Genomic DNA, 25,744 nt, shown 5'->3' on the forward strand with positions numbered 1-25,744 from the left:
TAGGTACCAGTGACCTGTGGCTTAGTGAGGTTATCATCCCATGGAGGGTTGCCATCCAACCAGGACATGGTGGTACTGTCAGGAGAGGCACGTCGGACACACAGGATTTAGGCTCTCCAATGTAGAGGGACCTGCTTTTGAGACAATAAAAGACCCTGTAGCTCTAGTAAAATTTGTAGTGGAAAAGGGACCATGGTGCTAATACTGACTTTCTTTCAGTCTTTTCTGTAGGACCAGGGCTGGTTGATTTACCTTGAAGATTGGACCACCAATGTGTGCAATTTTGTCAGGGACACTTTGTACCAGTTACAATCAGAAATGTACATTTACTGACTATAGACCTCAAAGAAATAGGATCCCATTTAAATATATATATATAATATTAATTATTATATATTTTATAACATTATTATAAAACTATAAACTCTATAAAACTATATGTTTATATATAAACATATATATATATATATAAAATTTATAAACTCCTGTGCTCAACACATTGTTTTACAATGTTGGAGAAATCTTGAATGTACATTGAAATCACTAATGAATTAAATGTAGAATATAATGGAGAGAGTCTGAGATATGGAGCATCCTTCTTAGTGGGAATAGGATGAAAGTTGAAGCAATACTTTAAGCTGGTATATAGGAGAGAATATGGTGGCTGATTTTTTTGCTACTCCTTTTGACATTATTTTATTTATATATATTCCTTTTCTGTTATGGGTTATTATAAGATATTGAGTATAGTTCCCTATGATATATAGGAGGTTCTTCTTGGTTATTTTATATATAGCAGTGTGACTATGGGTGGCACTAGTGGTAAAGAACCTGCCTGCCAATGCAGGAGACACAAATGATGCAGATTTGATCCCAAGATCGGGAAGATCTCCTAGAGGAGGGCATGGCAACCCACTTCAGATTTCTTGCCTGGAGAATCCCATGGACAGAGGAGCCTGGTGGGCTATAGTCTATCAGATCAGATCAGATCAGTCGCTCAGTCATGTCTGACTCTTTGCGACCCCATGAATCGCAGCACGCCAGGCCTCCCTGTCCATCACCAACTCCTGGAGTTCACTCAGACTCATGTCCATCGAGTCAGGGATGCCATCCAGCCATCTCATCCTCTGTCGTCCCCTTCTCCTCTTGCCCCCAATCCCTCCCAGCATCAGAGTCTTTTCCAGTGAGTCAACTCTTCGCATGAGGTGGCCAAAGTACTGGAATTTCAGCTTTAGCATCATTCCTTCCAAAGAAATCCCAGGGCTGATCTCCTTCAGAATGGACTGGGTGGATCTCCTTGCAGTCCAAGGGACTCTCAAGAGTCTTCTCCAACACCACAGCTCAAAAGCATCAATTCTTCGGCGCTCAGCCTTCTTCACAGTCCAACTCTCACATCCATACATGACCACAGGAAAAACCATAGCCTTGACTAGATGGACCTTTGTTGGCAAAGTAATGTCTCTGCTTTTGAATATGCTATCTAGGTTGGTCATAACTTTCCTTCCAAGTCAGACAGGACTGAAGTGACAGCACATGCTCACAGTGTGAGTATGTTAATACCCAATTTACCTCCCTTCAGATTCCCCCTTTGGTAACCATAAGTTTGTTTTTTATTTCTGTGGGTCTATTTCTATTTTGTAAATAAATTCATTTGTATCACTTTTTTAGATTCCACACATAAGTGATATCATATGGTATTTGTCCTCTTTCTGACTTAAGTCACTAAGTATGATAATCTCTAGATCCATCCTTGTTGCTGCAAATGGAATTACTTTATTCTTTTTAATGGTTAAGTAATATTATCTTCTTGCATGCATTTTCTAAATCATTGCTGAGATCTCCCTCCAGTGCTATCTTGAGAAGGATTCTGAAGTCACAAATGGTGATACTGAAAATGATTCATGTTGATTTCAAAAGTAGTACTTTTTCATTTAGCTACTTTTTTCCCCTTTCTCTCCATTGTGGTGGAGGGGGTATCAATGATTCTTGACACCTTGGTATTTCTGCCAGCCACCAGCACAGCTGAGATGGATGTTGTGGAGAAAGAGCAAATTAACCAAGATGGTAGTGGTCAGACTCTCTTGCCTCACAGCTTCTTGCTTACCCCAGGTTTTGTGAATACATGGTGATGTAACAGCTGAAATCACTTACAACACTGCGCATGTGCGTCACAATGTACCCACTTGGTCATGGGCCACTTTTGTCCTATAAATATATATAAGCTCCATCTGAAAAGCCCTAGTGTCCATCTTGTGGCCACATTATGGCTGTGTCTGCTGGGTCAACCACAAGAGAATATAGCATATCTGCTGCATTGGCCCCCGCACCAGCGTGGAGAGAATAAACATGCAGTTCCTACAGTTCCTTGAGTTTTCTTCCAACTTCCCAGCTTGTTGGAAGTTTTCTTTTATCTTCCCAACCCTAGGTTCAGCAAACAGTGTGAATAGCAAGACAACTGGCATAGTCAGCAGGATACCCAACAAATAGAGGAGCCTGAGGCTCCAATGAATGGAGGAAGCCAGGGGCCACCACATAGCCTGTGGTATCAGGTAGCCGTGTCCTCTTGGTGTGGGCCCCAGTGGAAGACTGGGAAGCAGTGGATGGGTCACCAGGTAGCATTTACCAGATAGCATTGAAGAGGTGTCACAGGCAGTGAGCTCCCATTTGCAGGATGGGGTGGCATGGACTGCGGCTGGCACCGTGGGGTGGATTTTCCTAACTGCCCTGAAGGTGAATATGGATAGTGCTCTCTGTGATGCTGCACAAGTGTGCAAGTTCTTGAGATGAGAGGAAGAGCTAGAGCAGCGTATCCACATGCTGGAGCAAGAGATGTGTGGCCGTGAGGAACCCAGCACCTCAAACTATGAGGTAATGAGGGACGGTGATGATGAACACTGTGAGGCCACAGGTCCCCACTTGGTAGCATGGCCCATGTGCAGCAGAAAGTGAAGCATGAGCAGCCTATTGCCCAGGGGGGCATCCTCAAGGGGCCCTCAAAGTGACTGAGTTCATGATGTATCAACCATATACTCAGGCAGAGTTAGTCAACTTGGGTAAGCAGTTTCGGCAGAAACAAGGGGAATCCTTGGCAGAATGGCTTTTGCAGCTCTGAGGCACAGGGGTGGATGCTATAATTTGTTCTGGGGACAAAATAGAACTGTTGTCATCTATAACTACTTTCCCCTCATTGAGCTAAAGATTGTAGAACATTATGAGACCATGGGTCTCTGCTTGTTAGCTAGGCCCATCGTACAACTGAGAGCAGAGTAGCAGTTTAAGCGCCCACAGCAAGAGATACAGGTGCTTCAGTTAGAAGATTACATGGCTCCCAAGGATGTTCCTTAAGATGCCCTTTTTGGCTTTGAATAGGGCTCAGGCCAAGGTGTCTGCCCAAAGAGCCCAGGCAGGGACCTGAGGCCCATGTGAACTTGCAATTAACTGTGCTTAGTCACTCAGTCATGCCCAACTCTTTGCGACCCCATGGACTGCAGCCCACTAGGTCTCCTTTGTCCATGGGGATTCTCCAGGCAAGAATACTGGAGGGGGTTTCCATGTCCTCTTCCAGGGGATCTTCCTAACCCAGGGATTGAACCCAGGTCTCCCGCATTGCAGGCAGATTCTTCACCCATCTGAGCCACCAGGTCACTAGCTAATATACAGAGAGTAATGACCCTGGTTGATACTGGTGCCAAATGCAAACTTGTTTACGGCAAGCCAGAGCAGTTTCCTGGTTCTAATGCACACATTCATGGCTATGGCAGCCAAATGATGAAGATTTAGGCTATGTCCTATGGTGTAGATTTAGAACAGTGTACTGTAAAGGCTGTGTCCTCAGATTTAGAAAAGTATAATCATGTAGGTAGATTGTGAACACTGCAAAAATCCCCTCCTTGAAGGGATGGGGCCAGTGCCTCTGGGGTATTTTGCAGGTCCTTAATAAAAAACCCTGCAGGGGTGGAGTTGCCCCTGTGGAGGCTTTCGTGCAATTTCACAAGGACAGATGGTGGACGAGATTTGGCAATGGAAGATAAAGGCGCTCCATGTGCGGTGGGTGTCTCTTCTAGCCCCATGAGGGGAAGAACTGCAAAATGAGTTCCAGGTGATACCTGGCGTTGGGTTTTGCTATATATTGGGGATGTAACTGTTTGTTACCAAACCATCTACTGGTGTTGCAGAATGTGGGTTCAAGGGTCAGAGTTACTTGCCAAGGGAATATCAGGGAAGATGGATTGAGCATAGATTCTGAGGTGAGAGACCCTGAAGGGGTGAAATATAGGGAAAGAGCAAATTTGCCAAGATGGTGGTGGTCAGGCTCTCTTGCCCCACGGTCTCTTGCTCTTGCCCCATGTTTTGTAAATACATGGTTATTTAACAGCTGAGATCACATAGCACTGTGCATGTGTGTGATGATGTACCCACTTGGTCATGGGCCACTTTTGTCCTGTAAACATATATAAGCTCCACCTGAAAAGCCCTTGAGTCCACATTACGGCTGCATTCACTGGGTCAAACACAAGAGAATACAACATGTCTACTGCACAGCTGCTGAGCCAGCCCAGAGAGAATAAACATGTGCAGTTTCTATGGCTCCTCGAGTTTTCTTCCAGCTTCCCCACTCGCACTTTGCCTATTCTGGGTTCAGCGAACAGCATGCACAGTGAGAAACAGCAAGACAGATGTGTGACAAGGGTGGCTGCCCAACAGTTGTGTGACAGGAAGCTGAGCCAAAAACCCTTCCTGGGAGAACTGGGTCAGATTTGGTGTAAAACTTATTTCCTATCTATTCCCATCTCTCTCTCCTACTTGCCCTTGGACCTAACACTGGAGAACACAGCAGGGAGATGCTCTAAAAACAAAGAAATTTTTGACAGTTCAGGTGGCTGCCTGGACACAGGACAACAGAGGACAGTGGGAGGAGAATGTGGGGGAAGGGAGTGAAGGAGCACAGCCTGAAGTGACCCAGAGAAACCATCCAAAGACAATGCATTTCCAAGTTATACTGCTCCCTGGTGAGCAAAGTGTTGTTCCCCACACCTAGCCTTATTTTAATGGAATCTCTGGGGCATTTATTTGAAGTTCTTGCCATCATCATCTTGCTCAGGACTTTGTGTGTCCCCTGAAGGCCTCTCAAGGGATTCTGGGTTCCCTGGTCTATTTACAGATAGTGAGGCCCATTATATGTTCAATGGAATGAAGCAGCCTGGCCTCTCATCAGATGTGGGAGAACTAATCAAAGAAGGGGAAAATCTTAGTTCTTCTAGATCCCTGCTGTCATGAGGACCACTTTTCATGATTGTCCATCCACATAGAACACTTGCTACATGGTTTAGGTGGAGCTAAACATTGTAAAGTTGGATTTTTAAAGTTTTTTTTTTAATTGAAGTAAAGTTGATATGCAATGCTGTGTTAACTTCTGATGTACAGCAATGTGATTCAGTTATGTGTGTATATACGTGTGTGTATATATATATACACACACGTATATTCAGGTCAGTTTTCATTCCAATCACAAAGGAAAACAATGCCAAAAGATGTTCAAACTACTGCACAAGTGCACACATCTCACACTCTAGCAAAGTAATGCTCAAAATTCTCCAAACTAGGCTTCAACAGTACATGAACTGTGAACTTCCAGATGTTCAAGCTGTATTTAGAAAAGGCAGAGGAACCAGAGATCAAATTGTCAACATCCATTGGATCATAGAAAAAGCAAGAAAGTTCCAGAAAAACATCTACTTCTGCTTCATTGACTATGCTAAAGTTTTTGACTGTGTGGGTCACAACAAATGATAGAAAATTCTCTAAGAGATAGGAATACCAGACTACTTTACCTGCCTCCTGAGAAATCTGTATGCAGGTAAAGAAGCAAAAGTTAGAACTGGACATAGAACAGACTGGTTCCAAATTGAGAAAGGAGTATGTCAAGACTGTATATCATCACCTTGCTTATTTAACTTATATGCAGAGTACAACATGTGAAATGCTGGACTGGATGAAGCACAAACAAGAATCAAGATTGCCGAGAAAAATATCAATAACCTCAGATATGCAGATAACACCACCCTTTTGGCAGAAAGTGAAGAGAAACTAAAGAGCCTTTGATGAAAGTGAAAGAGAGTGAAAAAGCTGACTTAAAACTAAACATTCAAAAAATGAAGATCATGCCATCCAGTCCCATCACTTCATGGTAAATAGATGGGGAAACAGTAGAAACAGTGACAGACCTTACTTTCTTGGGCTCCAAAATCAAACTGTAGGTGGTGACTGCAAGCATGATATTAAAAGATGCTTGCTCCTTGGAAGAAAAGCTGTCACAAACCTAGACAGCATGATGTAAACAGAGACATCACTTTGCCAACAAAGGTCCATCTAGTCAAAGTTATGGTTTTTCCAGTAGTCATGTATGGATGTGAGAATTGGACCATAGACAAAGCTGAGCACTGAAGAAATTATGCTTTTGATCTGTGGTGTTGGAGAAGACTCTTGAGAGTCCCATGGACCACAAAGAGATCAAACTAGTTAATCCTAAAGGAAATCAACCCTGAATATTTATTGAAAGGACTGATGCTGAAGCTGAAGCTCCAATACTTTGGCCACCTGATGAGAAGACAATCTGGCCACTGGAAAAGACCCTGATGCTGGGATAGATCAAAGGCAGGAGGAGAAGGGGATGACAGAGGATGAGATGGTTGAATGACATCACCGACTCAATGGACATGAGTTTGAGCAAGCTCCAGGAGGTGGTGATGGACAGCAAAGCCTGGCATGCTGTAGTCCATGGGGTTGCAAAAAGTCAGACATGACTGAGAGACTGAATTGAATTGAACTGAATTGATATATTCAGTTATACATGTGTGCATGCCAAATCACTTCAGTCATGTCCGATTCTTTGCGATGCTATAGACTAGCCCACTAGGATCCGCTGTCCATGGGTTTCTCCAGGCAAGGATACTGGAGTGGGTTGCCATGCCCTTCTCCAGGGGATCTTCCTGACTCAGAGATGAAACCCATGTGTCTTAAGTCTCCTACATTGGCAGGCAGGTTGTTTTCCACTACAGCCACCTAGGAAGCCTCAGTTATACATATATACATTTTAAAAATATTCTTTCTTTATGGCTTATTACAGGATATTGAATATAGTTCTCTGTGCTATACAGTAGTACCTTGTTATTTACCTATTAGTATATAATAGTTTGTATTTGCTAATCCCAAACTTTCAATTGTCCCCCCTCTACCTCCTTCCCTCTTGCCACCCACAAGTCTGTTGTCTATGTCTGTGCATCTTAAACACTGGATTCTAAGATAATTAGGAAGGAACATTTTACAAAGTTCTAAGCTTCTTGTCATCCTTTCCCCCTTCTACACAGCCTCAAACTTTGGGTGCAGCTTTGTTCTGGCAAATTGTTACCAGAGGTGATGCTTACCTCAGGAAAGGAAAAGGGGAAGAAAAGTTACTGCTGTCCTGCTGTCTCCCAAGGTCCCTGCGGGAGCATTCCTGACTGCTTGAAAAAGACAGCCTTGACTCAGTTAATCTGCCATCAGTAGGAATATTTCATCTTGAATGGAAATCAACCAGAATTCCAAAAAATGCAAATTAAAACAGCAATGGGATGTGAAAAGCAAGTTGGTAGATTTTTTTAAAAAAGTGGTACCCAAGACATAGGAGGAAGTTCTCAGAGATGGCTGCCAGAAGCATCTGTGGCACACAAACATAGGTTTTTTCCCCCATTGTCACTGGGAAGGAGGACTCTGGCTTTTGAATTACCCAGCTACTCCAAACTCAATCTGTGTAGTTTTTTAAATGAATTTGGTGTCATTCTGTAAAATACATAAGATACACACGTGAGCACTTAACCTAATGCCAGGGACGGTATAAACTATGGGCAATTTTTTTGTTATTTTATTCTTTCAATTAATTTTTATTGGAGTACAGTTGATTTACAATCCTGTGTTAGCTTCTACTACACAGCAAAGTGAATCACTATGAATATACATATATCCTCTCTTTTAAAATTTTTCTTCCCATTTAAGTCACCGCAGAGCATTAAATAGTTTCCTGTATTACACAGTAGATTCTCATTAGTTATCTATTTTATACATAGTATCAATAGGGTACATCTGTCAATACCAGTCTCCAAAGTCATCCCAACCCCCTACCTGCCTTGGTGTCCATACGTTTGTTCTCTATGTCTGCATCTCTATTTCTGTTTTGCAAATAAGATCATCTATACCATTTTTTTAGATTCTACATATGTGTTAATATACATTATTTGTGCCAATTTCTTGATGGATGGATATAAGAGGCCTTTATTCTTTGACACGTCAATTAACTTCTGGGGATCTAGCCTAAAGAGAACACATCTAAACCGCCACAACAAATGATCAATGCAAGAATATGCTTATGTTCCACTGATGATGAGTACATCAGTAGAAATCCATTATTGGTAGAAGTTTGTTTGGTAACTGCTATTTGTTTTCAGAAGTGCAGGACTATCACTAACAAGCATAATTGGGATCTAACGATGTTTTCCTGGATTAGGAGGTTGTTTGAGCTGAATGATTAGCCTGCTCTAGGACTAGAAGCTGTACTAGGTGTCTAACCTCACTACTTGACCACTTTAGTGGGAAGTTAAATTCAGGCAGCTAGGCAACCCAGGGCATTCCCTTTAGGAAATTCCTGCCATTTCCACCCCCCCCGCCCCGAAGTGGTGCAGGCTACAGGAATGACTCTAAAAGGCCGAGTTAGCATCATTCAGAGGCCTTGAGAGATTTTTAGGGAATAAGATGTGTCTGTGACTAGAACGCACTTGCGGTTGCCAAGGGGAAGTTGGGTCGGGTAAGGGGGATTTGGAACTTGGGTTTAATGGATGCAAACTACTATATGTAGAATGAATAAACAACAAGATACTGTATAGTGCAGTGAACTATATTCAATATCTTGTAATAAACTATAATGGAAAAAAATGAACTATATATCTATTTATTCATATATATGTGTGTGTATATATATATATATATATATATATACACACACCCATGTGTAATGGAATCACTTTACTGTACAGTAGAAATTAGTACAACATTGCAAATCAACTATACTTCAATAAAATACATTTTTCCCCCAAAAAAGATGTGTCCATGACTGTGTAGAGGAGAATATTGTCTTACACTTACCTGAATAATATACTGACAGTATTATAGAGATTAGTTTAGGATCTAAAAAAGACAAATGGTAGTGGTGCTAAATGAGAAGTTGTTGGTTATAAAAATTCCGATTGGCTTTCATGTTGTAATAGCTATTCATAATCTAGAAGGTGCTCCAGGCTTTCTCCTTATTCATCTAGTAAAAGTGACTCAGCACATGGCTCAGCTGAGTGTATATATATCTGTACACACACACACACACACACACACACGTCTTTATTTTCCTGTAACTTCCTCAAATAAACTGACCTGTTTTCTCACACTTATGCAAAGAATTATCTTCTTCCTGCTTCTACTATATATATACACACTTAATACTCCCCACTTCTGGTCTTCTCATGCACCCCTCAAATCTTCATATTACTAAAAATACTCTTAATATGTTAAAAATATGGCCAGTGTCATTTTACTGCTTCTGACTTTGTATGATAACTTTGGCAAGCATAAAAGGCTTTTAAACTCTACTTCTACTCATTTTTCTTGCCTCACCTCCTTCATAGCCCTGGCCCTCTCTGTCCCACTTCAAGTTCAGAAATGACTCACTTTTCAGGAATGCCATTTTGTTAATTTCTCCAAGCTTTTGCGAACACCATGCCATTTACTGAGAAGGCTGGCTGGACATTCGCTCCTGTCCTTCCCCACTTCCTTCCAGGAAAGCATCACCTTCATTATGAAACCTTTGCTCTTTTAGCTATTTCTTTTCCCAGGCTTCCCTGGGAGCTGGTGTCAGTGGCTTTCCACATTGTAACAAAATTTTCTCAAGTGCACCACTTTGAAAAGTATCCCAGGTCTTGGCATTAGTTGACTTGCAATATATCATTACTCAGTGAATGAATGTTATTATTTTTATCTCTGGATCCCTAGAAACTTCTGATGTTTCCTATCCCTCCATCGCCCTAGGTCTTTGATGACTCTTTTTGCAGATAGCACTGTGATCCAGAAAATAGGAATGGAAAACTATCTTGTGGGTGTTTCTGAACAAAGCTAACTTATTTTACCCTTTAAGATCTTACTGCTGAATGTGGAATAATCCTGAAATTAAGGTCAGCTCCGGGTGATTGTTTATATCAGCTGTCAGATTGCAGAATAAAAAATGGCTTTTATATATTTGATTTTTATTGTTTTCCAGGGCAATGTCACTTTTTCCTGCTCTGAACCACAAATTGTTCCCATCACATTTGTCAACTCCAGCAGCAGTTATTTGCTGCTGCCTGGGACTCCCCAAATCGATGGGCTCTCAGTGAGTTTCCAGTTTCGAACCTGGAACAAGGATGGTCTCCTTTTGTCCACAAGGCTCTCTGAGGGCTCGGGGACTCTGCTGCTGAGTCTGGAGGATGGAACCCTGAGACTCGTGATTCAGAAAATGACAGAACGTGCAGCTGAAATCCTCACAGGTACTGTCTGCTGACCACTTCTAGATCACTTTCTTATTCAGCCAATTCGTTCTGACCAAAATATACAGGCTCCAGCTCCCAGGGATGTGGGATAATCAGTCTTCACAAACTTCAGGTTTGAAGATCCAATAGTTTTTTTATTCTTAAAAAAAAATTATATTGTAGTATAGTTGATTTACAATGTTGTGTTAGTTTCAGGTTACACCAAAATGATTCAGTTATACATATACCATATACATATATATATATATATACATATATATATATGTATATATATATATACATATATATATATGTATATATATATATATTCTTTTTCAGATCCTTTCCCTATCTAGGTTATTACAGAGTACGGAGTATAGTTACCTGGGCTATACGCTAGGTCCTTGATCATTATATATAGTAGTGTGCATCTGTTAATCCCAAACTCCTAATTTATCCCTCTCTCCTCTGTACATTTTCCCTTTGGTAACCATGTTTGTTTTCCAAGTCTATAAGTCTGTTTTTGTTTTGTAGATTTTTACATTTGTGTCATATTTCAGATTCCACATATAAGTGATATCATATGATATTTTCTTTGTTTGACTTACTTCACTTCATATGATCACTTAATCTTTGTCCATGAAGATTGGAAAGCACTTCCTTCTACAGCAGTATAAATTAGGCCCTAATGTGTGGCAATATGGAACAGAGGTATGAACCATACCCTGGCTCTTCTATCTGCCTTTCCTTTAACATGGAGCTATGAAATTTTCTCCCTCCTTCTCTACTTGTTGTATTACTGTCCTTCCAGAAACAGCATGTTCACTTAGTGACAAGTACTTACAGAGGTCAGACTTACATGCAGGCATTGGATTGGAGGCTAAGGCAGGCGGCTAGGCCAATGAATCCTCTGAGAAGCCTTCCTGTCTCTACAGTTTGAATCAAACCCCCTCTTCTGGGCCAATATCCATCCCAGATTACATGATATTGCATCTTTCTTTAATTTAAATATCTTTCTTTCCCCACTGGACTGTGAGATCTGTCATCCAAACAAATTAGAGAAATATGAGTTAGGGAGCAAAAGACATAATTTAATAGTTAAGATCAGGTCAGACTATGGGAAAGCTTCAGAGTCAATGGATGAACAAAAAAACCCACTGAACCTCTGTAAATGACAGAAGCGTCTGGGTCTGCAAGTCAATCAGGAGGCTCCAAAGGTGCCTCTTGCCTTTATCAGTCTGTGGCCCTAGATTAAGTTCCTAACTTTGTCTCCCATGTAAGAGTGTATTAGGTACCTATAGCTGCATAACAAATTATGCCAACATGTAGTGATTGAAAATAGCATGTACTATGTCTCAGTTTCTAAGAGACAGGAATCCAGAGGCCCCCTGACTGGGTAGTTCTGGCTACAATCAGCTTGTTAGTAGGGGCAACGGTCATCTCAAGTTTCAACCAGGGTTAATTCTGCTTGCAGGCTAACACACATGGCTGTTGAAAGGCCTCAGAAGATTCAAACTTATCCCCATGGCCTCTGCAGAAGGCTGCCTCATTGATAGGGCAGTACTCTTAATCCAGAGTGAGTGACTTTGGAGAGAGTGAGAAAGAATCCTCAGGACAATGCCATGGTGTTCATGTATCTCATAGCAAGAGTAGCATCCCATCATTTTCAACATATGCTGCTCATTAGAAAAGAAAATAAATCTAGCCCTTGCTCAAGTCAAGGGGATTATACAAATGTTTACACAGCAGGAGTCAGGGGTTATTGGGACCATCTTAGCATCTACCTGTAATAGGAGATGGAAAAAAAAATCTTTATATTACAAGACTGTGATGGTGATTGAAAATGAAAGTGTTAGCTACTCAGTTGTGTCCAACTTTTTACAGCTCATGGACGGTAGCCTGCCAGGCTCCTCTGTCCATGGAATTCCCCAGGCAAGAATACTGGAGTGGGTAGCCTTTCCATTCTCCAGGGGATCTTCCTGACTCAGGCATCAAACCTGGGTCTCCTGCATTGCTGGTGGATTCTTTACCATCTGAACCACCATGAGATTAAATGGATCAAACCTTTGACACAGTGCTGAGAAGCTATTTAGCAAGTTTCTCTTTCTTCCACACCAACTCAATATCTCTGACGAAAATAAGCCTCACTCCTCAGAGTCATAAAAACTGAGTGAATTTGCACACTCCTGGGACTTTTATAAAATTTCCAAGATTTCCAGTCATGGAAGGTGAGTTAATCTCTTAGAAACATAGCGGTTTTCATGTATAGAGTTAGAAAATTTAAACCTCAATCCTTATGTGAAGAAGAAAAGTGGTGAACTGGCACTGGGCTTTTTCTCTTTAATTGGTGAGATGGTTGAGTGCAGAGACTTGTATGCCTCAGGTCAAAATACAGTTTTAATAAAGTACAGACCCCAGTGGCACTTTACTCTAAAGCATTCAGGTGTTACCTGTATTATTAAGCATGTGTCAGTCCATTAAAATGTGTTTATGACTGAGAGACAGGCTGGTAAAAGCTGCCCCATTACCCAGCTACACAGGGAGAAAAAGAAAATCATCGGGTATTTCTTTACCTGTCTCTCAAAAGGATCAGACAAGGAAAAAAATTTTTAAAAACATTCTGATGTCTATCTCAGAAAACTTGTTTGCTTCTTTCCCCAAGAATTTCCTGAATTTTGGAAATTATGAATTTCTTTCATTTTTCTTTGAAATGGATCAAGGCTTTTTGTCTCCTGGTGTTTTTCTATCCCAGGTAAAAGACAGATAAACAAGTAAACAAAGAAAGCAAAAGAACAAAACCGGTTTTTTCCTCCCTTACATTTCTGAGAAAACTTGTTTTCCAAGTACTTGAGATCATATTGGCTTTGTAAGAAGTGAAAAGCTCATGTGAGAAATTAGAAAATAATAACTGTTGTTCTGAAAGTTTTTGAGGGCCCTTGGGACTACCCTTGACACATGGTACTCCATGGAAATTAGAAACTAGCACCACATTTTATTAGTTGAACAAGGAATCCAGATATTTAAAGATCTACTTGAGATTAGTTCAGGTATTTCTAATGTCCTGAATCTAAAAGAAAGGATGACCCCACAGAAAGGGCAGATCATGGATGCCTGGCACATTCACTACTATTACCAGAGCTTCATATAGTGTGCATAGCTTTGGGGAGGCAGATTATTTTGTGCATTTTTGCATTGAAGATCAGGAAGAGAAGTCCAAACTAAGTCATTCTCAAAATAGAAGGGTTCTGAATTTATTTGTTCTAAGGGATTAAGTTTCAGGAAGATGAAGGACAGTAGTGCAATCCCTCCCTTGTATCCTACTTTGATTTCTATTTTTGTCATCTTCTTTCTTGAAAGCTTTGTGCGTGTGGATATGAGGAAGAGTCAAGGGTACCCTTTCACTGTAAGTGATGTGACACTTACATCAACAAACACTGTGATGTTGACACTAGAATCAACAAACACTGTGGATCTCTTGCAGGTCAGGCATTATGCAAGGACCTTATCATATAATACTACAGAAAAAAACAAAAAACTCATGGAACATATGAAGTGATTCTTATTTTACCAACATGCATAAGAGAAAATTGAGAGTCAGAAATTAAGCTCCCTTGATCAAGAAGGTGTTCAAGCTCAGGCTTTTCCTTTGCACTCCTAGGTCCACAATTTTCACACTGTGTCTTGCTGACTCTTACATTGATTTTTGATATTCTCAGTTGCTTGAAAGTGAAAGATGCTCAGTCATGCCCGACTCTTTGCGACCCCTTGGACTTATAGTCCACAGAATTCTCCAGGCCAAAATACCGGAGTGGGTAGCTTTTCCCTTCTCCAGGGAAAGAAGGAAGATCCTTCCCAACCCAGGGATTGGACCCAGGTCTCCCACATTTCAGGAGATTCTTTACCAACTGAACTATCAGGGAAGCCCAATACCAGTTGCTTAAAGAATTCAAATATAAAGAAACTCTGCTTTAGCTGAAAGATGAAATGACAATAGGCTATTAAAGAAAGTAGGCTGCATAGGATCTAAAGTTGGCTTTTCCCAAAACATTTTACTTGGTGGCCCCATCAATAGACAGATTTGGGAATTAGATGGGTTGAGAACAGATGATGAATCCACTGTCTTTGTAGACTTTAGCTGACATTGCCTGTATACAATTATAATGTAAGTTATGCATACCTAACACACACATATGCTACTGTTCATTGAATATATGGGACATAATTTTCTCAGACCTTTTTAAATACTCAGTGATGATTCCTTAGTAAAATTATCACATAATTTTATGTACATCACATAAGTACAAAGGGAACTGGGCTTTCCAGGAGGTGCAGTGGTAAAGAATCCGGCTATCAGTGCAAGAGACACGGATTGATCCCTGGGTCAGGAAGATCCCCTGAGTAGGAAATGGCAACCCACTCTAAGATTCTTTCCCAGAAAATTCCATAGACAGAGGAGTCTGACAGGCCACAGTCCATGGGATCGCTAAGAGTTGGACATGACTGATAACACACGCATGCACGAAGGGCACTAAGTAAGAGCCTGGATGCTTCCAGAGACTTTGCCATGCACAGGACAGGTTTTCCCATATTTGTGTCACCTCTGCATTGCAAACCCCAGCCGGAAATCTGAAGGCTGAATGGGAATGGAGAGGAAGCTTTCCAGAAGTCCTGCTGCCAGATGAGGAGCATCATCTCCCCCTTTAAGAATCAGAGCAGTCAATCGTGCAAATCTTAAATAAATACACACCTGAATCTCCTCCTTTATGCATTTCAAACCCTAGTTCCTCACCACTTCTCCCCAGGAACCACATGTCTTGGGGACCACTTTCTCAGGTCACACCTGCTCCTGGAATGATTGACAACAGATTCTATTTTTGAATGGAGGATGGCTGCCATTTTAAAAGACTGTTAAAAATATGCTTAGGATGTAGATATTATTGTCCAAACTAATCTGGATGACTAAGAACAGGAACTTGTGTAAAAGTAAAGGAGACCACTTGGCTTGGTCAAGCAGACTGTTTTGAATTGCAAGTGAAACATTAAGTCATCTGAAGAAAAGCTGGCACCATTATAATTATTCTGCAAGTGGCCTGCCATTTCAATATTATTTTTCTTGTGCTGATGGGAGAAGAATGGGGAATAAGAATAGGAAGAAAGAGATCTGGGGGCTTCAGTCCTGAAAATTGGAAGTATGTTTTTTTTTCTGCTCTAAAGGGAAGTCGCTCAGTCGTGTCTGATTCTTTGCGACCCCGTGGACCGTAGCCCGCCAGGCTCCTCTGTCCATGGGATTCTCCAGATAAGAATACTGGAGTGGGTTGCCATTTCCTTCTCCAGGGGATCTTCCCAACCCAGGGATCGAACCCAGGTCTCCTGCATTGCAGGCAAACGCTTTATCCTCTGAGCCACCACCACTCAAAACATCAATTTCCCACTGAAAAGCTAGTCTGGGCAAAGTCCTTGAACTCAGGCCTTAGCATCCAGGACAACAACCTCACTGTGTTCTGCATAGATGCAGAATCTGAGTTTTATTCTGTTAGACCACACTGTACTTTGTAGCTGAAGGAGAGAACTGGTTTAGAATTATTTAAGTTCCTTCTAAACCTTCATGAGTTCCTAAAGCAAAACAGGAGGTCAACAATCTTCAAGGAAATCATCAACTCCAGAGTCTTCTTTTGACAATGGAATAAGTGGCCTTAATTACATGTGTTCAGCAGGGCCAATCTCCCTGCCAAAGATCACTTTTCTCAACTCCTCATCTTGTGGTGCATTTTGGGGAGGAAGAATGGTAAACTGGGCTTCTTTCATGCAGTGATTTTTGTGAATGAGATGCTTGAATATCCAAGGAAAGTCCTGCGTGTTTTTCTTTGTGATCCATATAGAATTAGGTGCCAAGGATCTAAATCTGAGAAGTTGTGTTTTGTTTTGTCATATGAACCATCTTTAATTCACACTAAGATACTCTATATGTGTCAAAGTTATCAGGATATGTAGGACTTTCAAACAATGTTAGTAGAGAAAGAGTTGTATGCACCAGACCTACTGATTGTGAAGAGAAAACAAGACAGTCATAATAAGGGTCTTTTAATGTGAGATAGACTTGACTCAGAGGTTAAAGCATCTGCCTCTGATGCAGGAGACCTGGGTTCGATCCTTGGGTTGGGAAGATCCCCTGGAGAAGGAAATGGCAACCCACTCCAGTATTCTTGCCTGGAGAATCCCAGGGACAGAGGAGCCTGGCAGGCTACAGTCCACGGGGTCACAAAGAGTTGGACACAACTGAACAACTTCACCTCACCTCACCTCAGATTTTGTCACAGATGAAAATTGTTATGTTTGCTTCACTGCAGAAAATAGAACACACCCCAGTAAGGCCAAATGGCAGAGAGACTGTCTAATGGCTTTTCATTAGAGAATATTCTTATCCAGAGCACATAGCTACAGTCTACTGCTCTGATGTACTAGAGGCATCAAACCCAGGGTGGAATTTTCAGTAGTAAGAAATGAGTCTCCGCGCAATTGAACAGAACCCAGAAGATGGGAGAGGGAATTTTCAGACAGATCTAACCTGGCAGTAGGGACCTGCAAAACGATTATAAGCAGGAAAGACAGAAGGAGAAAACCAATCACCGGGAACAGGACAGAATCCCTAGGCCAAAAGACACATGATGAGCAAAGATCTGGAAATCAAACAGATGCTAAAAAAATGCTTTCAGTGGAGGCAGATGGCTTGCTGGAGAGACAATTTCAGGACATTCCACTGAATCTTTACATACAAGTAATAGTGTTCAGCATCCTCAACCACCTAGGCATTCCAGAATTACTAATTATGAAACAATTCCTTCTAATCAGTCATTAATTTTCTATATTTAGAAGAATGTTGGGGCTGACTTGTTCTTTCTATAGCTGATCATAGGATGAAATTTTAATGGCATAGCCTTTGATCCACAACCATCATGGATATTATTGGATGATTATTTAACATTGCCTGTATTTAAATAAATCCTCCTAGAGCTGTGGTCCACATCATCTCACTTATTCTTTTAGAATTTATATCAATTGATATTTTTTAAATAAACCTTCCTAAAGCCAACCAACTGCCCCATTATCTAGTCTTCTGGTTCTTTTCTTTTGTAGCTTTGGCTTAAGTATGTATTAGTTTGCTGGGATTGTCATAACAAAATACCGTGGATTAGAAGACCTATCGGCTTCCTCAGTTGCTCAGTAGTAAACAATCTGCCTACATGGCAGGAGATGCAGGAGATGCCGGTTCGATCCCCAGGTTGGGAAGATCCCCTGAAGGAGGAAATGGTAACACACTCCAGTATTCTTGCCAGGAAAATCCCATGGATAGAGAAGCCTGATGGGCCCCAGTCCGTAGAATCACAAAGTCAGACTCACTCTGTAGGAGACCTATCAGAAATTTCCTTTCTTCCAGTTCTTGAGGCTAGAAGTTTAAGGTGTGGTCAGGGCTGGTTTCTTCTTGGTTTGCAGAGGCTGCTTTCTCCCTGTGTCCTCACATAATCTTCTCTCTCTGTGCCCATCTGTGTCCTAATGCCTTTCTCTTGTGAGGGCACAAGTCATATTGGCTATGGGCCTACTCATAAGACTTTATTTTACCTTTATTACTTCTTTCAGAATCTTATCTCTAAATACAGACACATTGTCAGGTATGGGGAGAGGGCTAAGACTTCAACATATGGATTTGGGGGAGTGCACAATTCAGCCCAATAGAAGGTATATTATCAGACATAGAGACCAGATTGTGATTGCTAAGAGGGATGAGGGGTGGGGGAGGGATGGATGGGAATTTGGGATTAGCAGATGCAAACTATTGTACAGTAAATTCTCAATATGAACCTTCAAATTGTCAACTTTCAAAGATGAGAACAGTATGCCAATTATCATACTGTATTATTGTACTTTTCAAGGTACTGTACTGTAAGATTAAAATTAATTTCTTTATTTTTCTGTTTGTTTTATATGCTATTTGTATTTTAAAGTATTATAAACCTATTACGGTACAGTACTATATAGCCAAATGTGTTATGTGGGTACCTATGGTTACTTTGACTTATAAACAAATTGGACTTATGAATGTGCTCTCAGAACAGAACTCATTCATATGTACGGGACTTACCTGTATGTAGAATGGATCAACAACAGTGTCTTACTGTGTAGGATAGTATTCTCTATTCAGTATCCTGTGATAAACCATAATGGAAAAAGAATATGAAAAGAATGTGTATAGGTGTATAACTGAATCACTTTGCTGTATAGCAGAAACTACCACAATATTTTAAATAAACTATACTTCAATAAGATAATTTATAAAAAATAATATATATTAATCGCGTGTACATGCATGCATGTGTGCAGTTGTATCCAACTCTTTGCAACCCTATAGACTGTAGCCCGCCAGGCGCCTCTGTCTATAGAATTCTTTAGGAAAGAATCCTGGAGTGGGTTGCCATTTCCTACTCCAAAGGATCTTCCTGACTCAGTGACCAAACCTGCATCCCCTGTGTCTCTTGCACTGGCAGGAGGATTCTTTACCACTGAGCCACCTGGGAACCCTGTATTAATCATATATCTCTATGATTGGTTTCTCAATGTTCTTGTCACCATGGAATGTAAGGATTCATGGGAACAACAGCACTGCCTGCCTTGCTCACCACTATTTGCCCAAGGCCTAGTCTAACACCTTGTTTATAATAGGCCTTCCGTAACTATTTGTCTTATGTATAAGCAAGCATCTGAATAAATGAACTACTAGAAATGACCTCCAAAACATTTCTGAAGGATCTCATTTTAACAGTGGAAAAAGAGTTCACAATGGTTTTTAACCAACATCCATGCTGCAACAGTTCTATGAGGCACCGTGTGCCAAGCCCAGGAATGAGCTGTACTCAGGGGAGATACTAATTAGATAGAGGCCAGTGGGGCTCCCAGAGGTGGGAGATGGCAGGGAGAGCTGTGTCATGAAGGTTGAAAGTGCTCACCCTATTGTTGCTTATGACCAGATGGTTGTAATCTGCAGCCCTGGAGTTTGCAGAGCATTCCCCAATATTGTCCTTTTTCATAGAATCTGTTTATATATCACCACCATCTGTACATCAAATAAACATGATGACTTTGTGAACCTCATCCTCTGCTTCAATTAAGCTGTCATTAATGCCTGTGTTTTAGCTAAGATAATGTTGAGAAAATCCCATTGGTAAGGACAAACAAACATTAGTAGATAGCCACAGGGCCATGGCTGTCTCAACAAGCTGTCTGACGGAGCCCATAGTTCAAGTTTCAGAAAACAAGCATGTGATGAGGCACTCCACTTTATGTGAACTGAGAAATGCCATTGCCTTAGCTTCAAGATATCAAGCAGAGGTTGGGAATATTTACTAAAGGAGTGATCTGGTGGGCCTCCATAGCTTTTTAAGGTCTCAGTAATAATGGCAGAAATATTTTATTTCTTAGCTAACTCTATATTCTTCTTCAGCTTGCTCCAACGGGAAACAGGGAACTAGATTTGTCTAATAGGGAAATAATCTCATAGTCAAAACTGTTGTCATTTTCTTTAGTCTTTCATGTTTTATACTTTAATAATTCTCTCATATAATTCACTTCGCCTCCACCTGTTACTGAATACATGTTCCTGTGTCTGATGCACAATGAGGCCAAACAATACCAGAATGTTGGAGTTTGGAGCAGAGAAAGTTTTACTGTAGGCCCAAACAAGGAGAACAGGTGGTCGTGTCCCACAAAGCTTCAGACTCCTGGAAAGGTTTCAGCAAACCATTTTTTTAAGGCCAAGTGAAGGAGGGACATGGTTGGTTGTTACAAACTTCTTGGTGTCGGAATCCATTGCTTTTATAGCTAGCCACATAGGCCAGGTCATGATGTTCCTGTAAACCTCCACCAGCACAGTTGTTATTCTTTGTGCTACAACTTTTTATCTCTGTGAATGGAAAGGTATCATGCCTTCAAGGTCAAAACCTTGAGACTGGACCATCCTGTACATTTCAGGCTATAGGCAATATTCTTAGCTCAAAATAAAAGCAATAGAATTCAATGGTTAAAGTAAAAGAAGCAGATCTAGTATGGAGTCAGATTTGTTCTTCCCTATTACACAGTTTAATTCAGGAAGCTTTTGTAGCATCTGTGCTCTGCTGGTACTGTACTCAATTCTGAGGATGGAGGGCTGCTGCTGCTGCTAAGTTGCTCCAGTCGTGTCTGACTCTGTGCAACCCCACAGACGACAGCGCACCAGGCTCCCCAGTCCCTGCAATTCTCCAGGCAAGAATACTGGAGTGGGTTGCCATTTCCTTCTCCAATGCATGAAAGTGAAAAGTGAAAAGTGAAAGTGAAGCCACTCAGTCATGTCTGACTCTTTGCGACCCCGTAGATTGCATCCTACCAGGCTCCTCCATCCATGGGATTTTCCAGGCAAGAGTACTGGAGTGGGTTGCCATTTCCTTCTCCAGAGGATGGAGGGATTGGCTTCCAAAAGCTCATAGGTGCTGTTGAAAGGGACAGTATAGAGTACCGATAATGTAATAGGACAGATGCTTAGGACACAGTAGGAGCATAAGAGAAGAGGGACCAGGAAGGCTGAGAAAGTGAAGGCTTCCTAGAGGCAAGGAAAACATAGCTCGATTTTGAAGAATGAATAGAATTTCATTAAACAAATAAGGAAGGGAAGGATGTGCCAATGAGAGGAGAGAAATAGGAGGAGATCTGGATGTCTAAGTCTCCACAGGTGGCTTAGTCACAGATACAAAGAAGCACAGGCAAAATATGAACCATAATTTTGGTCAGGGACACCAAAGTTTGGCTGTCTCCTAAAGGTGACAGGGAGGAGCTCCTCCTCCTGACAGGGAGGAGCTGTATCTGGCTGTGGAGCTGACCTTCATTTTTATCGTGTAGACTTTGGAACCAAGCATTCAAGTCTCTTCTAGAGACACTGTATCTTCACCATCAACTATGAACATATCACAGTTTTTATCTGATTCCAGTGTATGTCAAACCCAGCTGTTCTCCTTCCAGATGCTGACCAAAGGTTCTGAGGATCCAGGTTATCTTAATACATGAGCCAGCCTTTCACAACCAGGAAAGGTTTAACCTATGATTTATCATCCAGGTGCCAGGAGGGTCCAGCTGCTGACACTTGGCAGTGGAGATTCAGCTAGTCTGACACTCGATCAATCAAGTAACGTTTGGAGAGGGCAGGATGTTGCTCTGTTGATACCTGTTGATACCTAGGGGAATACCAAATCACCATGCAGACTCTGATCCTCAGGAACTTTGAACACCATCAAGGAGATAACACTTACAGAGATGGATTGTTAATTAATAGTACAAGGCAGTAAATAATATGAACTAAATGAATAGATCAGACAGTGGATATTTTTAGAATCCAAAAGGAGAAATATCTATGTACAGATCTTGCCTAGGAAAACTTTCTTTTTTCATTTCCTGGTGTATTAACTTACTGTTTCAACCATTCAGTTCTTTTTATGCGTCCTGTACTATGCTGCTGCTACTGCTGCTGCTGCTAAGTCGCTTCAGTTGTGTCCAAGTCTGTGCTAGGTGACCGCAATAGGAAGTTAAAAAAAAAAAAAAAAAGCTTCCTGCTCCTAGAGTTAAGGAGAGGAAGTACTAGGACAAAAACTGGGCATTGGAGGATAGTGAGGTGAATTTGAATAGTCAGAGAGCTGGGAGAATAGCATACGGGTGAGGTGGAGGGTGGAGGAAAAGCACGTTAGCTTAGTGCATTCACTAGGAGCATAATGAGTACACTAGCCCAGCTAGAGTAAGAAATTTGTGTAGGCGTACTGAGAAATAAGATGGCAAAGACAGATGGGGACCAGATTACAGAGGCATCAAGCATCAAGACAAGTATTTGACTTTCATTCACTGGGCTCTATTGACAGACTGGAGGGATTTTTGTTGTAAGTTTTAATAATAACCTTGCTCTTCCAATACTTCAATCTAGCAAGTTGTCTTGTACCAGAAAGAGATCAGGGGCTGGGAGAAAGAGGGAACCCATCAGAAAGATTCCCAGGTCCCTGATAGGGGATGGAATCAAAGTTGGAGAGGAAATTTGAAGAAATATGTGAATTTAATTCACCATATGAAGGAAAGGGTTAATAGAATTTGATAATTGATGGATAAATGGTATTCAAGAAAAAGAGGACAGAGGACCTAAATTGTGGCATAATGGTGCTAATAATTAGAATATGCTCTTTTATGATGTGATTGACATTTTAAGACTGCCTTATTCAATTATTTAGATATCCCCCACTTTGTTCTCTCAAAAACTGAAATCACCTTTGAATTGTTAAGTAAAGGTTGGTATGAAAGGATATGGAAAAACAGCTGAATTGAGTTTTCTGGGGAAGATAAAGCCTAGAAACTTCTAAGTCAAGCCAGGCAGTTGTGTCTTTGTTTTACAGATAAAGAACGAGTTGAGAGAGATTAAGAAATCTGTCTAGACTGTTAGAAATTAAAAGTGGCAGGGCCTAGAGCAAGGGGTCACAGGTGAATAAATGCAGTGGGGAGATCTGTAATAGGTTATTTCCAGGATTGGAAATAGAGTCTTCAGGACTGTGCTCTGGCCTGAACTGTAGCTCTGTGTATCCCAGTGCGGCTGTATGGCTGATGGTTAGAGATGCTGGGACAGACACCTGACTTCAAAGGTTCTGTCTTCAATCCATAAAGAGAGACCCTTGGGGAACACATGTATACCTGTGGCGGATTCATTTTGATATTTGGCAAAACTAATACAATTTTGTGAAGTTTAAAAATAAAATTTAAAAAAAAAAAAGAGAGAGACCCTGAAATCAGGTGAAGGCTGAAATGCAAAGACCTGTTAGGAACTGGACTGCGAATGAGAGATGAAAAGGGAGTGAAACAGACAGAAATCAAGTGCTTGCTTTCTGAGACTCTGCAACCTCAAGTTATTCCTTGATACCAGTGATTCTCAACCAAGGGAAATTTTCCAGTCCCATCCACCCTGACCTCCCATTCCCACATTTTCAGGCAGGGGACTTCTGGCAGTGTCTGGTGATGATTTTTTTTTTTAAAGCACAAACTTAATTTATAGGCTTTCAGCATGGCCAAATAATGTGCTAAGTATATTCCCTGGTGGCTCAGACAGTAAAGAATCTGCCTGCAATACAAGAGACCTGGGTTCGATCCCTGGGTCAGGAAGATCCCCTGGAGAGGGGAATGGCTACCCACCCACTCCAATATTCTTGCCTGGAGAGTTCCGTGGACAGAGGATCCTGCAGGTGGGCTATAGTCTATGGGGTTGAAAAGAGTTAGACACAACTGAGCTACTAACACACAAGAATATTCATATACATTTATCATTTTATTTTTGTAAAACTCTGAGTTTGGTGGTGTTATTCTTTTTTCCCTTTATTCATTTTTAATTGCAGTATAGGTAATTTACAACGTGGTGTTAATTTTAGGTATACAGCAAAGTTACATATAGTATACGTATACACACACACACACATATATATTCTTTTTCAGATTGTTCTCCATTATAGGTTATTGCAGGATATTGAATATAGTTCCCTGTATCTGCTATATAGCAGGTGCTTGTTGGTTCTCTTTTTATATATCATAGTGTATATGTGTTAATCCTTATCTCCTAGAGGAAATCATAGGCAGAACATTTTTTGACATAAATTGCAGTAATGTTTTTTGGATCCATCTCCTAGAGTGATGAAAATGAATGCAAAAATAAGCAAATGGGACCTAATTAAACTTAAAAGCTTTTGTACAGCAGAGGAAACCATAAACAAAATGAAAAGACAACCTACAGAATGGGAGAAAATATTTGTGACAGAGAAGGGGTTAATTTCTAAAATATACAAACAGCTTATATAACTCCATGTCTGATGATGTTTTTGGTGCTGGGGATGGGGGCATCCCGGGAGTCAGGGATGCTGTTAAACATCCTATAGAAAAGCATAGTCCAGGACACCACACCCCCAGCAAATAATTATTCAATCCCAAATTTGAGAAATTCTAGTCCCTCCCAAGGCAAAACCTTACTGCTAAACGAAAAGATTCAGGCTGTTGGAATACTTCTTAGTCACCTGAGTCTCAGTCTTAATAAGTGTGAACTATAAATTGTTGTGAAGGTCTCATTATAAAAAGGTATTAAAAAACACACAAGATGCTTGGTAATGATATTTATCTAGAAAAATAAAATCAAAGTAGAAAAGGTCCAAGGTCAGATCTAAGTGGACATTTTGAGAAACGAAAGCTGAGTTGTGCTTTAATTCAATAGAAACTTGAAGTTTCATGAAAGGACAGAACTAAAGTGTGAACTCAGTCTTGTCAAAGGGAAGGTTGCCTTGTGAGAACAGAAGTGGTGCAGTTACTTAGGAAACATTGAAACAGTTCCTCAAAAGGTTACATATGGAGATACCATATATGACTCAGCAATCCGGCTCCTAGGTGCACACCTAAGAGAATTAAAGACTTAAGTCCTCAGAGAACTCTGTGCAGGAATGTTCATAGCGGCATTATTCATAATATCAGCAAAGTGCAAGTGACCCAAATGTCCATCACTTGGCAAAAGGATAAACAAAATGTGGTCTGTCCACACAATGCAACAACATTCAGCCATATAGGTAGATAGATAGACTGATACAGATAGACGGATACAAGCTGCTACCTAGAATGAACCCTGAAAACATTATGTGAAGCAAAAGAAGCCAGTACAAAAGGGAGCATAACATATTATTTCATTTATAGGAAATCTCCGCAGGCAAGTCCATAGAGACAGAAAGCAGATTATTGGTTGGCACATCTGGAGGTGGGGGATTCAGGCAATTGGAGACTGATAGCTAAGGTTACAGCATTTCTTTGAGGGCTCCAAACATTTTAAAATTAATTGTAATGGCAGCCTAACTCTGTGACTATACTAAAAACACTGAACTGTACTTTTTACACAAATAGATTGTATAGTCTGTGAGTTTTATCTCAATAAAGCTGTTTCAAAAATATAACTAAAAAAAAGCAAAGTTAAATTCCACAGCAGAAAATAGAGGTAGAGGTAATTGGCCATCAGAATGATTCCTGAAGCAAAGCAGGGTTCGCTTTGGAGCGCGGAGAGCAGAAAGCCCTCAGCCTGGGCGCCTGACAGCTTA

General features: G+C 40.9%; 1 protein-coding gene and 1 long non-coding RNA gene across 4 annotated transcripts in view; one reads left to right on the top strand and one right to left on the bottom strand.

The window, feature by feature from the left end:
* CNTNAP5 (contactin associated protein family member 5) overlaps positions 1-25,744 on the top strand; it is a 1,053,040-nt gene that overhangs the window by 555,676 nt on the left and 471,620 nt on the right. For both annotated transcript variants that reach the window (XM_025277585.3, XM_044936563.2), the window contains exon 8: positions 10,334-10,598. In XM_025277585.3, coding sequence (XP_025133370.2) covers positions 10,334-10,598 — 265 coding nt within the window. The remainder of the gene's footprint in view (positions 1-10,333; positions 10,599-25,744) is intronic.
* The window catches only part of LOC123331715, a 130,264-nt gene that overhangs the window by 101,753 nt on the left and 2,767 nt on the right, over positions 1-25,744 (bottom strand). Inside the window, exon 2 of one of the 2 annotated variants that reach the window (XR_006548446.2) lies at positions 18,718-18,781. The exons of the other annotated variant lie outside the window; for it this stretch is intronic. This is a non-coding gene — a long non-coding RNA (uncharacterized LOC123331715). The remainder of the gene's footprint in view (positions 1-18,717; positions 18,782-25,744) is intronic. 2 annotated transcript variants of the gene reach the window in all.

Source organism: Bubalus bubalis, chromosome 2 (assembly GCF_019923935.1).
Source record: "Bubalus bubalis isolate 160015118507 breed Murrah chromosome 2, NDDB_SH_1, whole genome shotgun sequence".
In the NCBI taxonomy this organism is placed as follows: Eukaryota; Metazoa; Chordata; class Mammalia; order Artiodactyla; family Bovidae; genus Bubalus; species Bubalus bubalis.